The 15,238-nt window shown below is 41.9% G+C and overlaps 1 protein-coding gene across 3 annotated transcripts in view; it reads right to left on the bottom strand.

Annotated features, from left to right (window-relative positions):
• The window catches only part of NEBL (nebulette), a 266,260-nt gene extending 260,018 nt beyond the window's left edge, over positions 1-6,242 (bottom strand). For 2 of the 3 annotated variants that reach the window (XM_074900169.1, XM_074900170.1), the window contains exons 1-2: positions 5,884-6,070; positions 4,862-4,956 (exon numbers count right to left, since the gene is read on the bottom strand). In XM_074900169.1, coding sequence (XP_074756270.1) covers positions 4,862-4,956; positions 5,884-5,952 — 164 coding nt within the window. In that variant the 5' untranslated portion in view covers positions 5,953-6,070. Of the gene's footprint in view, positions 1-4,861; positions 4,957-5,883 lie in introns of all 3 variants that reach the window. The other variant, XM_074900171.1, reaches the window with a different exon arrangement.
• Between the last annotated feature and the right edge of the window lie 8,996 nt (positions 6,243-15,238).

The following is a 15,238-nucleotide window of genomic DNA, read 5'->3' as shown; positions in this document are numbered from 1 at the left end:
TCAATACCGAAAAATAAGAAAATGCTAGCTATTTTTAGTAAGAATATATAATCACATTCCTAGTCACCTTCTAGAAGTTTTCTGATCAGTAGAAAGAAAACCCACTCGTGTTTCACAGCTAAAACCAAACTTCTATACACAAGTTCAACTTTCAGGACAATGGATTCCGTTTAATGGCCACATTCATCCACTGATGACAAGCAACTGCTTCCACTTTCCAATCCATCTGACTGTCCAGAAGGTTGTACCATGTTCTTACCATTTCCAAGCTGGTATAAAATAACTTTGACATTTTTCATCCCTCCCCTATAGTATCTTAAAATACAAAGTTTGACTGCACTTGCAGATTGAAACTGTAGTACAATTCTTCTAAGAACATCACAATATTTAAAATGTATTTGCATGCCTATTTCCTACTGGCATGAGTTTAAAAGAAATTAAATCTAGAAAAAAATAAAGTGATGAGTTTTTCTTCATGTCAATAATCCATATTAAGACTGATGACAGTAGATTTAAATTTTAAAGTTATGTAATCATTCCATATGGTGACTGTCATAAATAAAAACTTGAATGAAGCTACCCTGTGTGCAGACAATTAGCAAAATTTTAGATACTAAACATTTCAGAAGAATTTATTCCAACAGTTAGGTTTTTTGCCTTTGGCAAGAGGGTATATCAGGTCTGCAGAAGCTTAAGCTATTAGGTTTTGCAGAAATTAAAAAAATACATCTCTGTCGGATATGTTCACACATGCAGGAAGTCTATTTGCATCAGCAGGTATAGCTAATGTGGAGAGAACATTCCAAAAATACGCACTTCAGCTTCTACGTTTTGCATAAAAAGTAGTCATGTTTTGGTCTAGTGAATCTGTCAAAAAAGTATTTATATGAATATTCGTAAGAATAAGTTACCATAAAATCATCCTACACGATTCAATCACTTAACAAGCTTGAGAACTAGTACACAGATGGTTAGTTGCCAAAATGCCATTCATTTCCTTGCATCATCTTGGTTGTTTGCAGCTGGGAAGAATCAGCTCTGAGTTTCCAAATAATAATAATAACAACTTTTCTTATTGTTTCCATTTATATTAAACAAGTATTTAATAATCTCTATCTGCAGATATTAAAGTGGAACAGGGAATCAGATTTGCATTAAAGCCACCTTGATTTAACAAATCATCGGATTACCCACACCATTTTAATTATCTTAACCTTTCTTTTACTACCTATACGAACATTCAGAGAGACAAAGAACGGCTCATTCACCAGCTTCAGGCAATGTATAGCACCTGGCTGAACTGCAAAACCAGACTACAAGTCTGAGCCCTTAGTCTTGTCAACATTATTTCACAGATCAGGCAGCTCTTTGGCAATGTTGCGTATCTAAAGTCAGTCAGCAAATAAGAGGCAAGACTAAAGTTGTTAAGGCAAACCTAGCAGCATTCAGGTGCTAAGCATCTACAAGCTTCAAAATGTTGTGTATGAGGCCTTTCAGATGAAACATGAATGCAAGTAAAATGAGAAACACAATACCATAAGTCATGAGAGTACTGTACTACTTCGCAAGTCCCAGCTGAGGTGAAAGCGCAATATTCTAAGCATTACACAAACAAGCAGAGATCAACTATTCTGACTCAAACAGCTCAAAAATTATGTAAATAATAAAAAGAGAGAGTAAACAAAGTTGTATAATCTTTACAAGTAAGAACTGAAAGGTTTAAAGACAACAGATCAAGAACTTCATGAAAACTGTGATAAAGATCACTCATTTGAAAGCCATATTATACACGAGGACATGTAGACAAAGTTTCCTCTCTAACCCAACTGCAAAATCTTTCATTAATCTACAATTTATAAAACTCAGCTTCTTGACCTGTACCAGTTTTACTGTGTCAGTAGCCCAGTTACTACTTTTGCTATCAACATACCTTTACAAGGAACATATAGAACCATTTAGCTGGAAATCTGACAAGCTGCCCAGCAAAAAACTTGCCCCTAAAAAAAAGCAGAATCCTGCATTTACAAATATTTCCGCTCTTTTCTAATGGTCACTGGATTAAAGTATTTCGCAATATATTCTTTCTTGGTTTACTAATCCCTGTTAAACCATCTGACTTTACTCTCCTCCACCAAACTATAATTTGAACATTCATAAATCAGTATCTTATATTAGCAGAAACACAATTCCATTTTACAGTTAAAGTAACTCCTGATCTCTGCCAGTAATGCAGAAAAAATTATTAATTTCAGCACCCAAGAAAAAGTGCAAAAATTAAAAATTTAAGTTGAAAGGTCAAAATATATCAAGTGCATTATCTAACCTGTTAATCAACAAACAGATACAGAAATTAATGAAGATACATGCTTTACAACTCATCCTTACACAAAGCTAACTATGGCTTTCAAACCTATTAAACAACTTCATGGCATTAGTCTCCCATTGGAATCAGTGCATACCTCTTCACTTTTATCTTCAAATCAGACTACCATTGATGGATGGCCTCAATAAACAGTCTAACAGTAATTGCTCTTTGTCAAGTACTTGTAGGTGTTTGTATGAGTAAATTTGCATTCTTTTCTTCACAGATTTTCTGATTGAGCGGTATTTAACACAAAAATGGATTTTCCTCTTACTAATGAACACTGGAAAAGGCACAACAGAATTTGAAATACTATAATGGTGTCTGCTTTGCAAATAAGTAACCTTCAGATGCAAAAGCACTGTGTCAAAATATGATCATTTAAGTCATAACGTAGTTTTGCATAAACATCCTATCCTTCCTTTGAAGGATATTAATGTTTGTTGAAACTGCTGAGCACACCTTGGTCTTCCCTTTGTGGTTCCACAGAACACTTGAAATTATTTAACTATTTGATCAAAGTTTCTCTGAAAAATAAAAATAAACTCCACCAACTACTTAAGTCTACCAAAACTTTAGAACAAAATGCATACTGTTGATATTATACACTACATTTTGTCTCTTCTTTAATAGAAAAAGCCCATTCTTTCATGGTTTTACGTTGTTTCTTCCCATTTCATCCATCAGGTTTGAGGGACATTTCAAAGATAGAGATTATTTCTTCAAGGATCACTAGGACAAAGCTCATTAAAGCAACTACCAGGAAGAATAGCACCTGCATGGTACATAACATATCCATCATCCTTATACCCCCTCATCCATAAAAAGAAGGACGCAGCATGCAGCACAACTACACAGATGAAAAATTCTCCCAGAACAAAATTTAAATATGTACAGCATGGAAACACCGATATAGATCACAGATTTTGTAAACAAACAGTATTATTAAGTACAAGTAATTATCTGATTATGTAGAAAAGATCAAGAAACCAAAGTATCATCAATGCAATCTAACCACAAAATTTAGGTAGTAGGCAGCAAAGTGTTATGAGAGTTTTAACCACTGTAAAGGATGTAAACCTGCACTTAACACTTCAACTCCAATAGTACCATGAGCAGAGTCCCATCTAGTGTCAGTAAGCTCTAGGTTAGTCTCAACTTGTACCGTGCCACCTGTTGAAGCATGAATCTCCCTTCCTACAGAGCTTTCTCTACAGTACTAAGACTGGCAACTGACCACACCTTATTACAAGAGGTCTAATGTCACCCCCACACACTGTAAAGCACTTCAAGGAAAGCTAGAAATGTGTATGTATAACTCCATATGTTCCTAAAGCAATCCAAGTACAACTGTGCACACTGAAACAGGTGTTTCAAGTTTTGGCAGCACAGCAGTTTTTACAACAAAACTTGTTATTTCAGACAGACAGGCACTGACTGGCTTCAATTTTAGCCTGGAAGAAAATGAGCATATGCTGTTGAACTATTCTGTTACGGCCAACCATAGATAGTCTACCTCAACATGAAACAAATTTTAAGATAAGTATAGGAGAGTATTTCTGAAAAAAATTACAACGTGCCTATAGTTTCAAAATTCTGTCTCTTAAAACATGTGTTTCAAGTAGGTAAAGGTGAAAATAATAACAAAGTATGAATAACATAGAATCTAAAATCAAATTTTATTCCAAATTCTGTAGAGATCCTTCTAACCAAGCATATTGTAACTGCTTCTAAAGGTTAAAACATACTGAAACGTACTTATCAAAAAGGAGCACAGTACAAAGAACAGTAAGCACATTTTTTCCTACATGTATCAAAATGCTCTTCTGCAATATTTGCAAGCCAAACATCAAAGCACTCTTCAAACTCCACACAACAAAATCTAAAACTGGAATACACTGTGATTATATTCTACAATGAAAATTAATCTGTTTTCTTATCAAAAATCTAAGAGACACACAAAATACAAAATAGCATGAAGCACTAGAAGCAGGGATTTTGTAAATATCTAGTTCAGTAATCTGAGAAATGTGAACATTAACAGTTTTAAAAATAGGCTGTCACAATCTCTAACAGGATATTGTCTCTAGTAAACTACACAACCGAGAAGCACTTTGTTTGTTTTCTTATTACAAAATGCTGATCAAGTCCATAACCCTGAACAGAGCACTGCATAATGGACAACTGTAATCCAGCAGGACAACAATGAATGTAACAGGAGTCAGCACCAGATCCGACACTTTCTGGGAGGAAAAGATCTGCGTTCTGAGATCTGATACTAAAACACTGCCTAAACACATCATAATCAAATAGTTTCCTCTCTATCACTTCCATGCATGTAGAATACGCCATCTGAAAAAACACTAAACTGCTCTCGACTGCAACTGCCACATCACTAGATTAAGTTTTTACAGCACGACAATATCTATTTGACAACATCCACGGCCAGGTTTTCTTTTCATGTGCATTTCTGCAAGACTTGACATTTACAATACTTACGCATTGCAATAAGGTTTCTTTTCATATCCTTTGTAGTTATTCATGTTCAGAGCCATTTTGCAAACTTCACAGTGGAAACATCCTTTATGCCAGTACTGTAAAGAAACGTAAAGTAGAATTACTTACGATACTGATGTTTTGAAAGCTATGTTAGGGTACAGTAAATGTAAAAGCACGACTGCACGTCAATGTTTTGGCCACGCACTATAGATCTCCGTAAACTAAATCGGAATAATTACTTTCACACGAAAGCAAAGGTGCTTCTGAAACGCTCTCAGAAACGTAAATTCGCTAAGGTGAATGCCGAGACCTCCGGACGCTGACCTTGCCAAGATTATTTTAAAGATAACTGAAGCAGGAGTTTGACATTCTGCCTCGTTAAAGAAAAAACGACACCGCTCGCTAAGAACGCAACGCTGCGCGAATAAAACCACCAACTAATGTGCCGGCTGGCTTTTTGGTACACTGAACGGGCACTAAATTTAGCACGCAATACGGTTTTTTCCTCCGGCAGCTCCTACCGCCTTGCCTTTCTGGGGACGTTAATTTGGCGCATCTGCCACAGCCTCGTTGCTGTTATTTACGGAGGGACCGCGCTCGGTGGCATCGCCGGGGGACACCCCCGGGGGACGGGGCTGCCGCCACCTCGGTGCCGCGGGCACTGGCCCCGCCGAGGCGGCCATGGCGTACGGGGCAGCCGGAGCCGCCCCAGCTCGGGGAGGCGCCGGCAACTACAGCCGGGCAGAGGCCGCCTGCAACTTCATCCCCCGGGCAGCCGCGGGGGGCGGCGGGGACCGGGCCCCCCGCGGCCCCCACTCGCCCCCCGCCCCGCGCCAGCGCGGTGACACGGCGGCTGTCGCCCGGCGGCGCGGATGCCGGCGCAGCGGCGGCCCCCGAGGCGCTGCACTTGCCACCTGCCGGCTCCCGCCCCGGCCCTGCCCGCCCCACCGGAGCCGGGGGGAGCGGGGCGCCGGGCGGGCACGCCCGGGAGGCGCCGTCCCCGCCCGCCCGCGCCCCAGCACCTTGTCCAGGCAGTTGACTTTCTCGGTGGGATAGACCACTTTGCCACAGCGGGCGCACTGGGGGTTCATTTTGCGGCTGCTCTCGGGCGGCGGCTCCCGCGGGCGGCGGCGGCCGGGGCTGCTGTGCGGCGGGCTGGGCTGGACGGCGCTCCGGGCGGCCGATCGACCATCCCCTGCCCTGGCGGGGACGCCGGGGGTCCTCAGCGGCTGCCGGCGGGCGAGGAGGTCATCGGCGGCGGCTGGGGAGGAAGCGGCGCTCCAGCTGACTGCGGCTCGGCAGCATGTGTGAGTGGGCGGGCGGGGAGCCGGTGCCGCTCGCCCCCGCCCGCTCGCCCGCCCGCCCCCGCCGCCTCCTCCTCCGTGTGCCTGCGCGCTCGGCTCCCCGCGCCGTGCTGGGTGACTCACGCCGAGCCCCGCGCTGCAGCCGCAAGCCAAGCCAAGCCCACCGCCGCGGCGAGGCCCGGCCCGGCCCGGCCCGCAGCGAGGGGCGGGAGGGAGGAGAGGGGAAGGGAGGGCGAGCCCCGAGCGGAGCGAGATGGCGGGCTCCGCGCCGACACCCTGAGCAACGGAGCGGGGGCCGCCACCGGGCTGCGGCCGCCTCCCGGGCGCACCTGCCCGGGGCTCGCTGAGGCGGCGCCGGCCCCAGACCCCCGGCGGGAGGGAAAGAGAGCGAGGGAACGGCGGCGCGGCCGCGGGGGAGCTCGGCCGTTCCCCGAAGTTAGGCCCCAGGCCTGGCCGGGCGCCGGCGGGCACCTGCCGGGCCGCGCCGGGCGGGGCGGCAGCGCCGGGAGGAGCCGGTGTGGGGCGGGGGGGCCGGGGGCCCGGCGATGCGGGGCCTCAGCCTCACGCCGGTGTCGCACCGGCAGCCCCGCGGTGCCCGGTAGCCGTTCCTCGGGCTCTGTATCCCGGTTCGTTTCCAGGCTCGGTGCTGCTGCCTTCCCGAGGCTGAGTCTCTCCGGGGCACAACAGCGGTCGGTCCCACGGCGCAGCCGGAGCTCAGCCAGGGCGGTGCGGTCGGCCCCTCAGAGAGGGCTTCTGCCGCTCATTTTTGACTCGCTCATTAGTGCCGTGGGAGCCGCAGAGCAGAAAGTCAGGCGTTTTTCCTTAGCCGTGGACTTGTTTGACTACCTGGAATACAAACCACGCTGGGGAAGGAAGGCGCTTAAGCCAAGGCAGTGCAGCTTTTTCTGAGTTTTTTTCGGTAGTGCAGCACTCTGTGTGGCACACAGCAAGGACAAATTCTGCACATACTTGGGCGTTATTAAGTAATCAGAATGCAGTCAGCTACGCTGGAATACTTGGCTATAATTCTGCCTTAGCAACCCAACTTTTATGCACTGGCTGGTTAAAGGCGTGAGGAGAAACAGTAATTTCATTTAAATTAATAATATATGTGATTAAATGAGAAATACCTAATCAGGCTTTAAATATTACATGACAGAAGTTGTTGAGCTTCTCCTGCCTCATCTAGATATAAACATCTGGCACCCAATGAAACTCAATGTTGAGATGCTGGCTGTGCTGCAATAAACAGAAAAGCAGATTTGAGGCAGTCTTCTAAATGCTTATTCTCTGCTTTGGCTGTCTCAGTGCAGTAGCAAATAGACAAACCGCTGATCAGCTCGATACCCATTCCTGCATTCTGCAGGCTGGTCCATTTTGGGGCCAGTGCTATAATAGCAATTTGCACTTTTCAAAAATCATGAATCAGATTTTTTTACTGTTAATTAGTTTTGAAATTTAAGAAGTTTAAGATTTGTCTTCTTGCTGTTCATCACTGACAATAACATGGTAATTTTTCACAAGTGCCTTAAGAGCAGCTTGGCCTCAGCTTACCTTTGTCTAGGATTTCACAAATAGAAATAGGTGCATATGCACCCTGCAGTGCTGATGCAGTGTCTCATCATCTGCTACTTCTGTGCTCTGCAGATCACTTTACACTTTCTGTTGGATGGTCTGACTGGAGGTGAACAATAGCTTTTATTGAGGGAACTCTGAATGCTAGGCATCTGAGTAATTTGGTAAAGGAAACTTGAATACATGGTAGATCAGTGTTTTCTGCAGACACTGTCATTTGTGGATCCACCTGTGATCACATCTGATCTGAATTAGGCCCAACACACAGGTAAGCAATCTCCGTTCTGCAGAGGCTACACAGTGGAGTGGCAAGTCCATAGTAGGAACTGGCATGGAGACACAGCTAAATTAATCTCAGATAGAGGGCAGTGGATGTTACTTACATGTAAAATAAGTTTAATTATTTCTTAGCTGTCTTAATTCTTAGCTTCAGTTCACAGAATCAGCTAGGTTGGAAAGGACCTTGAAGATCATCCACTCCAACTGTTAACCTAACACTGACAGTTCCCAACTACACCATATCCCTCAGCGCTATGTTGGCCCTACTCTTAAACACCTCCAGGGATGGGGACTCCACCACCTCCCTGGGCAGACCATTCCAACGCCTAACAATCTGTTCTGTAAAGAAATGCTTCCTAATATCCAGTCTAAACCTTCCCTGGTGCAACTTGAGGCCATTCCCTCTTGTCCTATCGCTTATTACTTGGTTAAAGAGACTCATCCCAGCTCTCTGCAACCTCCTTTCAGGTAGCTGTAGAGGGCGATGAGGTCTCCCCTCAGCCTCCTCTTTTCCAGACTAAACACCCCCAGTTCCCTCAGCCACTCCCCGTACGACCTGTGCTCCAGACCCTGCACCAGCTTCGTTGCCCTTCTCTGGACACGCTCGAGTCATTCAATGTCCTTTTCGTGGTGAGGGGCCCAAAACTGAACACAGGAATCGAGGTGTGGCCTCACCAGTGCCAAGTACAGGGGCATTCAGCCTAATGGTTAATGGGTGAAATGGCTCTGTAGCTCATTAGAAATAACTAAAGGCCCTAAACTCCTAATATTAAATCTCTGAGGTAGAGGCTTCGTTCCTTGAAGTTCCAATTTATTAAAATCACATTCAGAGCCTTCTCCGCAGCAATAATTTGGATATTACTCTTAGTCTCAATGCTACGTTGAAATCTGCCTTATTCTGGAAGGGAAAACTTCTATTAACCAAAATATCAACACTAAAAATGGAATAGTAAAGTCAATAGGAATACCTGCAGTTGTATCTGAATTGGGTGTTTTGGCAGTATGAAAGCATTCCAATGTTTATCATTATTTCAGGATCCTTTTCTTAACTACTATTAGTTTTCTCCACAAGGGAGGAAAAATAGTGTCTGAATCACGGTCTTCATTTCCACAGCACAGAGCTCCTTCCTCATCAGTCACAACTTTGTGTAATGCTACTGTAATGAAGAGCAGATTCTTTTGCTCTTTACAAGCCAATGGGAGAGAAAAACCTATTCACCCATGACTGTGAGAAAGCAGTGAAATGCTACTCATCATTAGTCTTTCCTTTTTCTGAGTAGGTAATGATGCAGTAGTAAAGGGCAGCAAAGCAAAATACAACCACACCGTTATGTCACTAAGAGGATGTGAACCAAAGACTACGAAGCACAGAAGGGCAAAGACCTTGCACCTTAGCTAAAGAGCTGTTGCCACAAGCATGGAGACTGTAGTAGGTGGTGGACCTCTGGGTAGGGTGCAGCATTGATTCCCAGCTGTAAAAAAGTGACATCCCAAGATTTTAGGCTATTACCTGGTGCATTTCAGAGCTGTTTATCTAGCCTAGGTGATTGCAAAGTGTGTTTAACTGAGCAATACGAATCAGCAACACTTGCAAATAGATGTTTTTTTCAGCATACCTGCAGTGGTCCAAGTAAGAAAGACCTTCTGGGGCAGCAGTGTTACAGCATTAGAAATATTACGACTAGATAAAATGGTGATTACTAAATTTCCTGTTTCTGTGGGGTAATGCCATCACCAATTGCATTTTATATCTGTTTATTCTAGAGGAAAGTTTTCAGTGCTCCTTTCAATTTGTTTGGGTGATGAACATGTAAATGTGTGCTGCAGGAAAAAAAATTATAATGATATGTGATTTCGCACATTGATACTGAATTTTACCTGAGACAGAAAAGTTTCAAAAAAAGTGTTACACTAGATAGTTACCTTATGTTACTGAAAGTGACTTAACATCTTGGAAGAGATTACCCATAGAGGCTTGTTTCTATGGTCATAAGGATCTTGGTTTTAAATCTAGTTCTTCTAAAATGTTTCTTGTAACTTCCCCAGCTTGCTTTCCTTATAACCCATCTCTCATGGCTGGTGTTAAGACCTGTTGCAGCCATCAAGTGAACTTCTAAGCATAGCAGGAAAGCAAAGGCTTCTGTCTTGCAGGTGACCATGCATTTCCCAAACCATACATAAAGCTCAGAGAGGGTGTTTACTGCCTTCTGTGATCACATGAAGGCATTGTCTTTCCATCCAAATTTCTACAAGTGGAGGCTGCTCACAATGTTAGGGATTTATAGAGCCCTATTGGACAAAATAGGAGTTCATATAAGCATAGTGATCTATCTTTTTCCCAGCAAAGAGTGTGGTTTTCTTTCATTCAGATATATATTTAATTACATTTTGTGAAAAAAAAATGCTGAATGTAATATGCCCCAATTAACAGCTGATGCCCCACTTACAGTGTCATCAGTCATTTTTCTGGAATAAATATGACAATATGCTCTTGTACTCTGAAGGACTGTGGTAAAAATAATGCTCAGTATATTTCACTGATTTTTCGTACCTAATCTGTTCTTTATACAGGTATAAAAGGTGGGATAACTGACAAGTTAAGGTAATGCACATAAAATACTATCTTATTGCTGTAACCAGCTCATAACGTTTTTGTATAAGCTCCAGCAGATAATAGGTATTGTATCATATTTAAGTGGAAGGATGATCTCATGGTTAAGGCACTGCGTGGAGAACTGCAGATGAAGCCTCTGAGTGGTACTGCAGTACAGATAAATAATACTGGAAAAGGTTTTGTGAAATTCTGTGGCTGTCCTAAATTATGTAGGAAGGGAAAACATTAAACCTGTATTTGGTTGGCACATGAGTTGCCAGTCAATTTTTGACCCTTACCATCTGCGCTTAGATTTAACCACATAAAAGAAAAAAAACTTCATAGTTACATTTCAAATAGGAACAATGCAACTTTAATATGACCTTGTTTAGAGCCACCTGGGGTGCTGTTAGAGAACTGTGCTTTTAAATTCTCTGCTTTGAAAGAGTAATGTCTACTCTCTGTATGCAAGTGTCAGTGGAAGTATGTTTTCAACTGCAGCTACAGAAAAGCTAAAACCAAAAGTTAATGATTTCCTACCAAAACAAACAAACAAAAAAAATGGTTGTACTTTATTATTTTCTGTAATATTATCCAAAAACCACTCTGCAGTGGAATCCCAATATGTCTTTTCAGAATTACTCAATCTTTAGCTGCTTAGATTAATCTAATAGAGTAAGGAAATACTAGAACAAAAATGGTTAGACAATCAGCAGCAGTGTTTTCTGTTCTTAGGATCTCTTTCTTCACTGGACAAGCATGCAGACTGAATACTGCATCCCACAATAGCTACACGCTTAACAAATATATTAAAAAAGTAATAATGAAGAGCGTGACTATGGAATTGTCTAGAAGGGGCTTTTATTCTCTTAGTACTAATGCTGCAGCGGAGATTTCTATTACTTTATGCTTGGGGTCAGTATTTTCTCTCATTAATTGGTCTTCCAGGATACCTGGATGATAATTTCTCTTCAAATTTAAAAAAAAAAAAAAAAAAAAAAAAAGTCTTTATGTTTTACTGAAGGCAAAAGGTAACTGTAATAAAGCTTAGTAAATATGGGCCCGTGACTTGGATAATGCTGAACAGAAGGTTGTTACCTACCTCATTTGGTTTTGTTTGAACCTAGGATAACTGATTTATGAGCAGAAAGCAGATTGAAAATTTCATTTGGGTACAAATCTTACTACCTGTATGCATATCTGTGTGTTTCAGAAAAAGCAGCTGACATCAGTGAAGCATACACACTCTATAATTCAGGTGCTCAAAGCAAGTAGAGTTCTGTGGATAGCAGTACACGCAGGGTGTTTTGAGAACTTGACAGTTCATGCTTGAGTGTTAGCTTTTTTAGCAGGCATATGCAGAGGTGAAGGCAAATGAGCGCAACTAGGAAGCTGTAACCATACATCCAATATTTTATAAATTGTGTCTTCAGTGATTTGGGGACGCAGAAACAGTCAACCTGATTTATGGTTCAGTAACATATTCTAACATCAGAGGTGCCTGTGCACCCTTCACATTAAACTTACATGTGTACTACAGTTGGTGAGGAATGAGCAATGTAGGCAGGTGCAGGCAGAGCACAGCGAGAGCCGTGTTCCTTGCTGCCAGAGCTACGCTGCTCTCAGTACCTCAGTTCAACCATTCAGTCTATCATGTCATTTGCAGACCAAGGTGGGGAACTGGCAGAACCCAAAACAGTGTTCGCATAGAAAGTAGTCTGAAATCTGGAAGCCTTCAGATCGGATTTCCATATTCAGGAACAGTGCTTAGAATAAATATACACTATTAGTACTTTTTTTTATTCCCTTCTCTCTGTTACAGTCTGTCATTGTTCAATCCAGTAACAGCTCAGAGGATGTTCTAGCCACATAAATGGAGCAAACCTTTTTATTTTATGTATGTTGCATTGAATGTTTTGGGAATTTTTTTACCAGCTCTCTTTTTCCTCCTTTTCTAGTAAGAATTAGAGATTCCTACCATGTTTTGCAGGAATAAAACCAAGAAGAAATAAGGATTAAGGGAGAAAAAAGGCCTAGGTATTTTAGTTGGTAAAGAAGTAATTTTCATGAACAAGTAATTGATGCAGGAATGAACAGCCATCATCAGAGCTCTTGGAGAAGCTGAAGAAGATTGTCTTCAGTCAACTCTACTACCCTGTGTCAGGAATTAAAACTAGTTGCTTAATCCCAATCCAAAGAGGTTTTCAAAAACTTTACCATCACAGACAACCAATCCAACCCAGTCCAGGCAAAAGGCTCTATGCTGGACTGTCAGCTATTGGAGGACAGAATGTTAATTGTTCATTCTGTTTTAACAGCTATCACTTTTTGTTTGCTGTGTTGAGTGAAAGTATAAAGCTACTTGATTTTGCTTATGAAGATGAAATGGAGCTAAAAGATTCTTTGTTAATTGTGGATATTGTTTACTGCCCTATGTTTAGCCTGAGAACAAAACAGGAATTTAGAGATAGAATTGGGGTTCTCAACTGAATTTTAAAACCTAATGAGAGGGTTCTGGTAGCTTTGAATAAAAGGACAACAATGGCATTATTCCTACTTTTGTCTGTGCAACTACTTTCCCATTATTTCCAGAAATAGTAGTTGAGTAGCTTCCTGCCTAAATAAACAGTTCATGTAGATGGAACTTGGTCTATAAAGCTTTTTAAAACAAGGTTTCTTTTTTTAAACTGAACAACATAGTGAAATACAGGAAGGGTTGGGCTGTGATTGGACCAGATTCTTGAATTTAATGTTTTAAAAGGTTGCATGACCGGTTCAGGGTAACTAAATACACTTATTCTGTAGATGTCCTGAAAGTATTGTAGGGTTACGCTCCTTCCATTGCCAGAAGAAATAGCCTCTTTTAATAAAGATAGAGAATCATTAACAAGCCTGACTCTGGGCTTCAGAGGAAACTGTATTTCCAACCCTCCTAGCAAGATTTTAAAATTGTAGCCTTCGCAGTACAGACCTGTCAAATCTCACACATCAAGAGGGAGTCTCACACATTTAGCTCCCAGCCTACCTCCCCTGCAGCTCAACCCATATCATGCTCATTTGCAACACTGTGCCATGGCTCCTCTCCCGTCCTCTCACCTCATGAGCCAGGCACAGCTGGATGGCCCAGTCCACAGCCTTCCAAACAACGGCAGCTACCGTGGGGCATCAGGGAGCAAGAGAGGAAGAGGAGAATCCGCAGGGCAGCGTGGCTGCATTGCTGAAAAGAAGGATGGATTCCAGGGGAATTCCTAGAAATATTAACAAAATCCCTTTCCGGAAAGTAAAAAGTAAAATCTCTCCATAGTTCAATGTTAGTGTTTTTCCAATTTATGTTACTTCTAAAATTTTCTGTTTTGAACATAGAGACTATGAGCTCCAAGGCTATTAAATAAAATCTTACAAATTAAAAATTATAATCTGCAAATAAATTAAAAAAACAGTTCAGATATGTTACAGGCTTAGGTCAGCAAGACAATGACTAGTGATAGTCTTCTCTCAGCAACAACAATGCTGGCTTCTGCAGCACCGTTCCTGGTCCCAAGTCTGCAGAGCATGTTAACAGAAGAGACAGGATTGAAGAAAATTCACCTTCCTCAACATACCTGGAGATAAACTGCTAAAAGCAAAACAGTAAGTTTAGCAAAGCCCACCTCACTTTGAGCTCAGCTCAGACACTCTAAGGATGTGTCTGTGGCTGTAAGTTCTGCCTTAGGTAGAATTTTTACCATTTTCTTCAGGTAGAACTTTTACCAATAGAGCTTCAGAGGATTGAAAGGTTGGGAACAAAAGGCCAAGGCAGAGACCCAGCCCTCCTCCTCACCACTGTATGGATCTCTGGTGACCTCAGGGACACCATATGTGGCCTGGTGCACTGCTGCTTTCATTGGAAAATTCAGGGATAACAACTTGGAAGCAAAATATCCTCTCTCCAACATCTTTTGGTGTGTATTTTCATAGGCTTCTTTACTGGGTCCAAACAAAGTCGAATTTGAAACATCTTCCTAAATACAGAACTATCATATGGGGTTATATGAATCTTGGATGGTGAAATACACAATTGAATCTTCTATTTGTTTATTTTAAATATAACTGCATTAGAAAACTAACAATAAATCCATTGCAAGTTTTTAAATGTCTTTACTATTTTAACGGATATGGTTATGCAATTAATAGAAATTGTGTTGTTCGTATAGGCACTTTATAATAATCTGTGTCATCTTTTTAGTCTGAACCTACTGTTTTTCTGTTTCATCTCTGCAGTAGGCAACATAGGGAATAGCAAACCCAATGCCATTGTCATGAAAAAGATACAAGTGCCTTTCTTTTCATCAGATCTCTGCACTTGCTCATTAATAAAAATTAGAAGAGAAGAAACAAAACCATAGTCATTGTTTAGCTAAAAAATTTGTCTGAATACTGCAGACCTTGAGTAGGATTCTCAGTAACATTGCATTTTGGAGGAGTATTCTTTTAGGTATGGTACAAAGGCATACACGAAACATAGAGGAACATCAAAAAGGGACTACTTCTTTTCCTTCTAACTTTAGAATTACAGCTAGAACATTAACATTATTCTCAATAAGTAAATGGAGGGCAACATTTCATATAAATTAAATATTCTAACAT

The sequence above is a fragment of the Athene noctua genome, chromosome 2 (genome assembly GCF_965140245.1).
Source record: "Athene noctua chromosome 2, bAthNoc1.hap1.1, whole genome shotgun sequence".
Taxonomy (NCBI): Eukaryota; Metazoa; Chordata; class Aves; order Strigiformes; family Strigidae; genus Athene; species Athene noctua.
The sequence above is the reverse complement of the archived record's forward strand: the minus strand, read 5'-3'. Positions and strand labels throughout refer to the sequence as shown.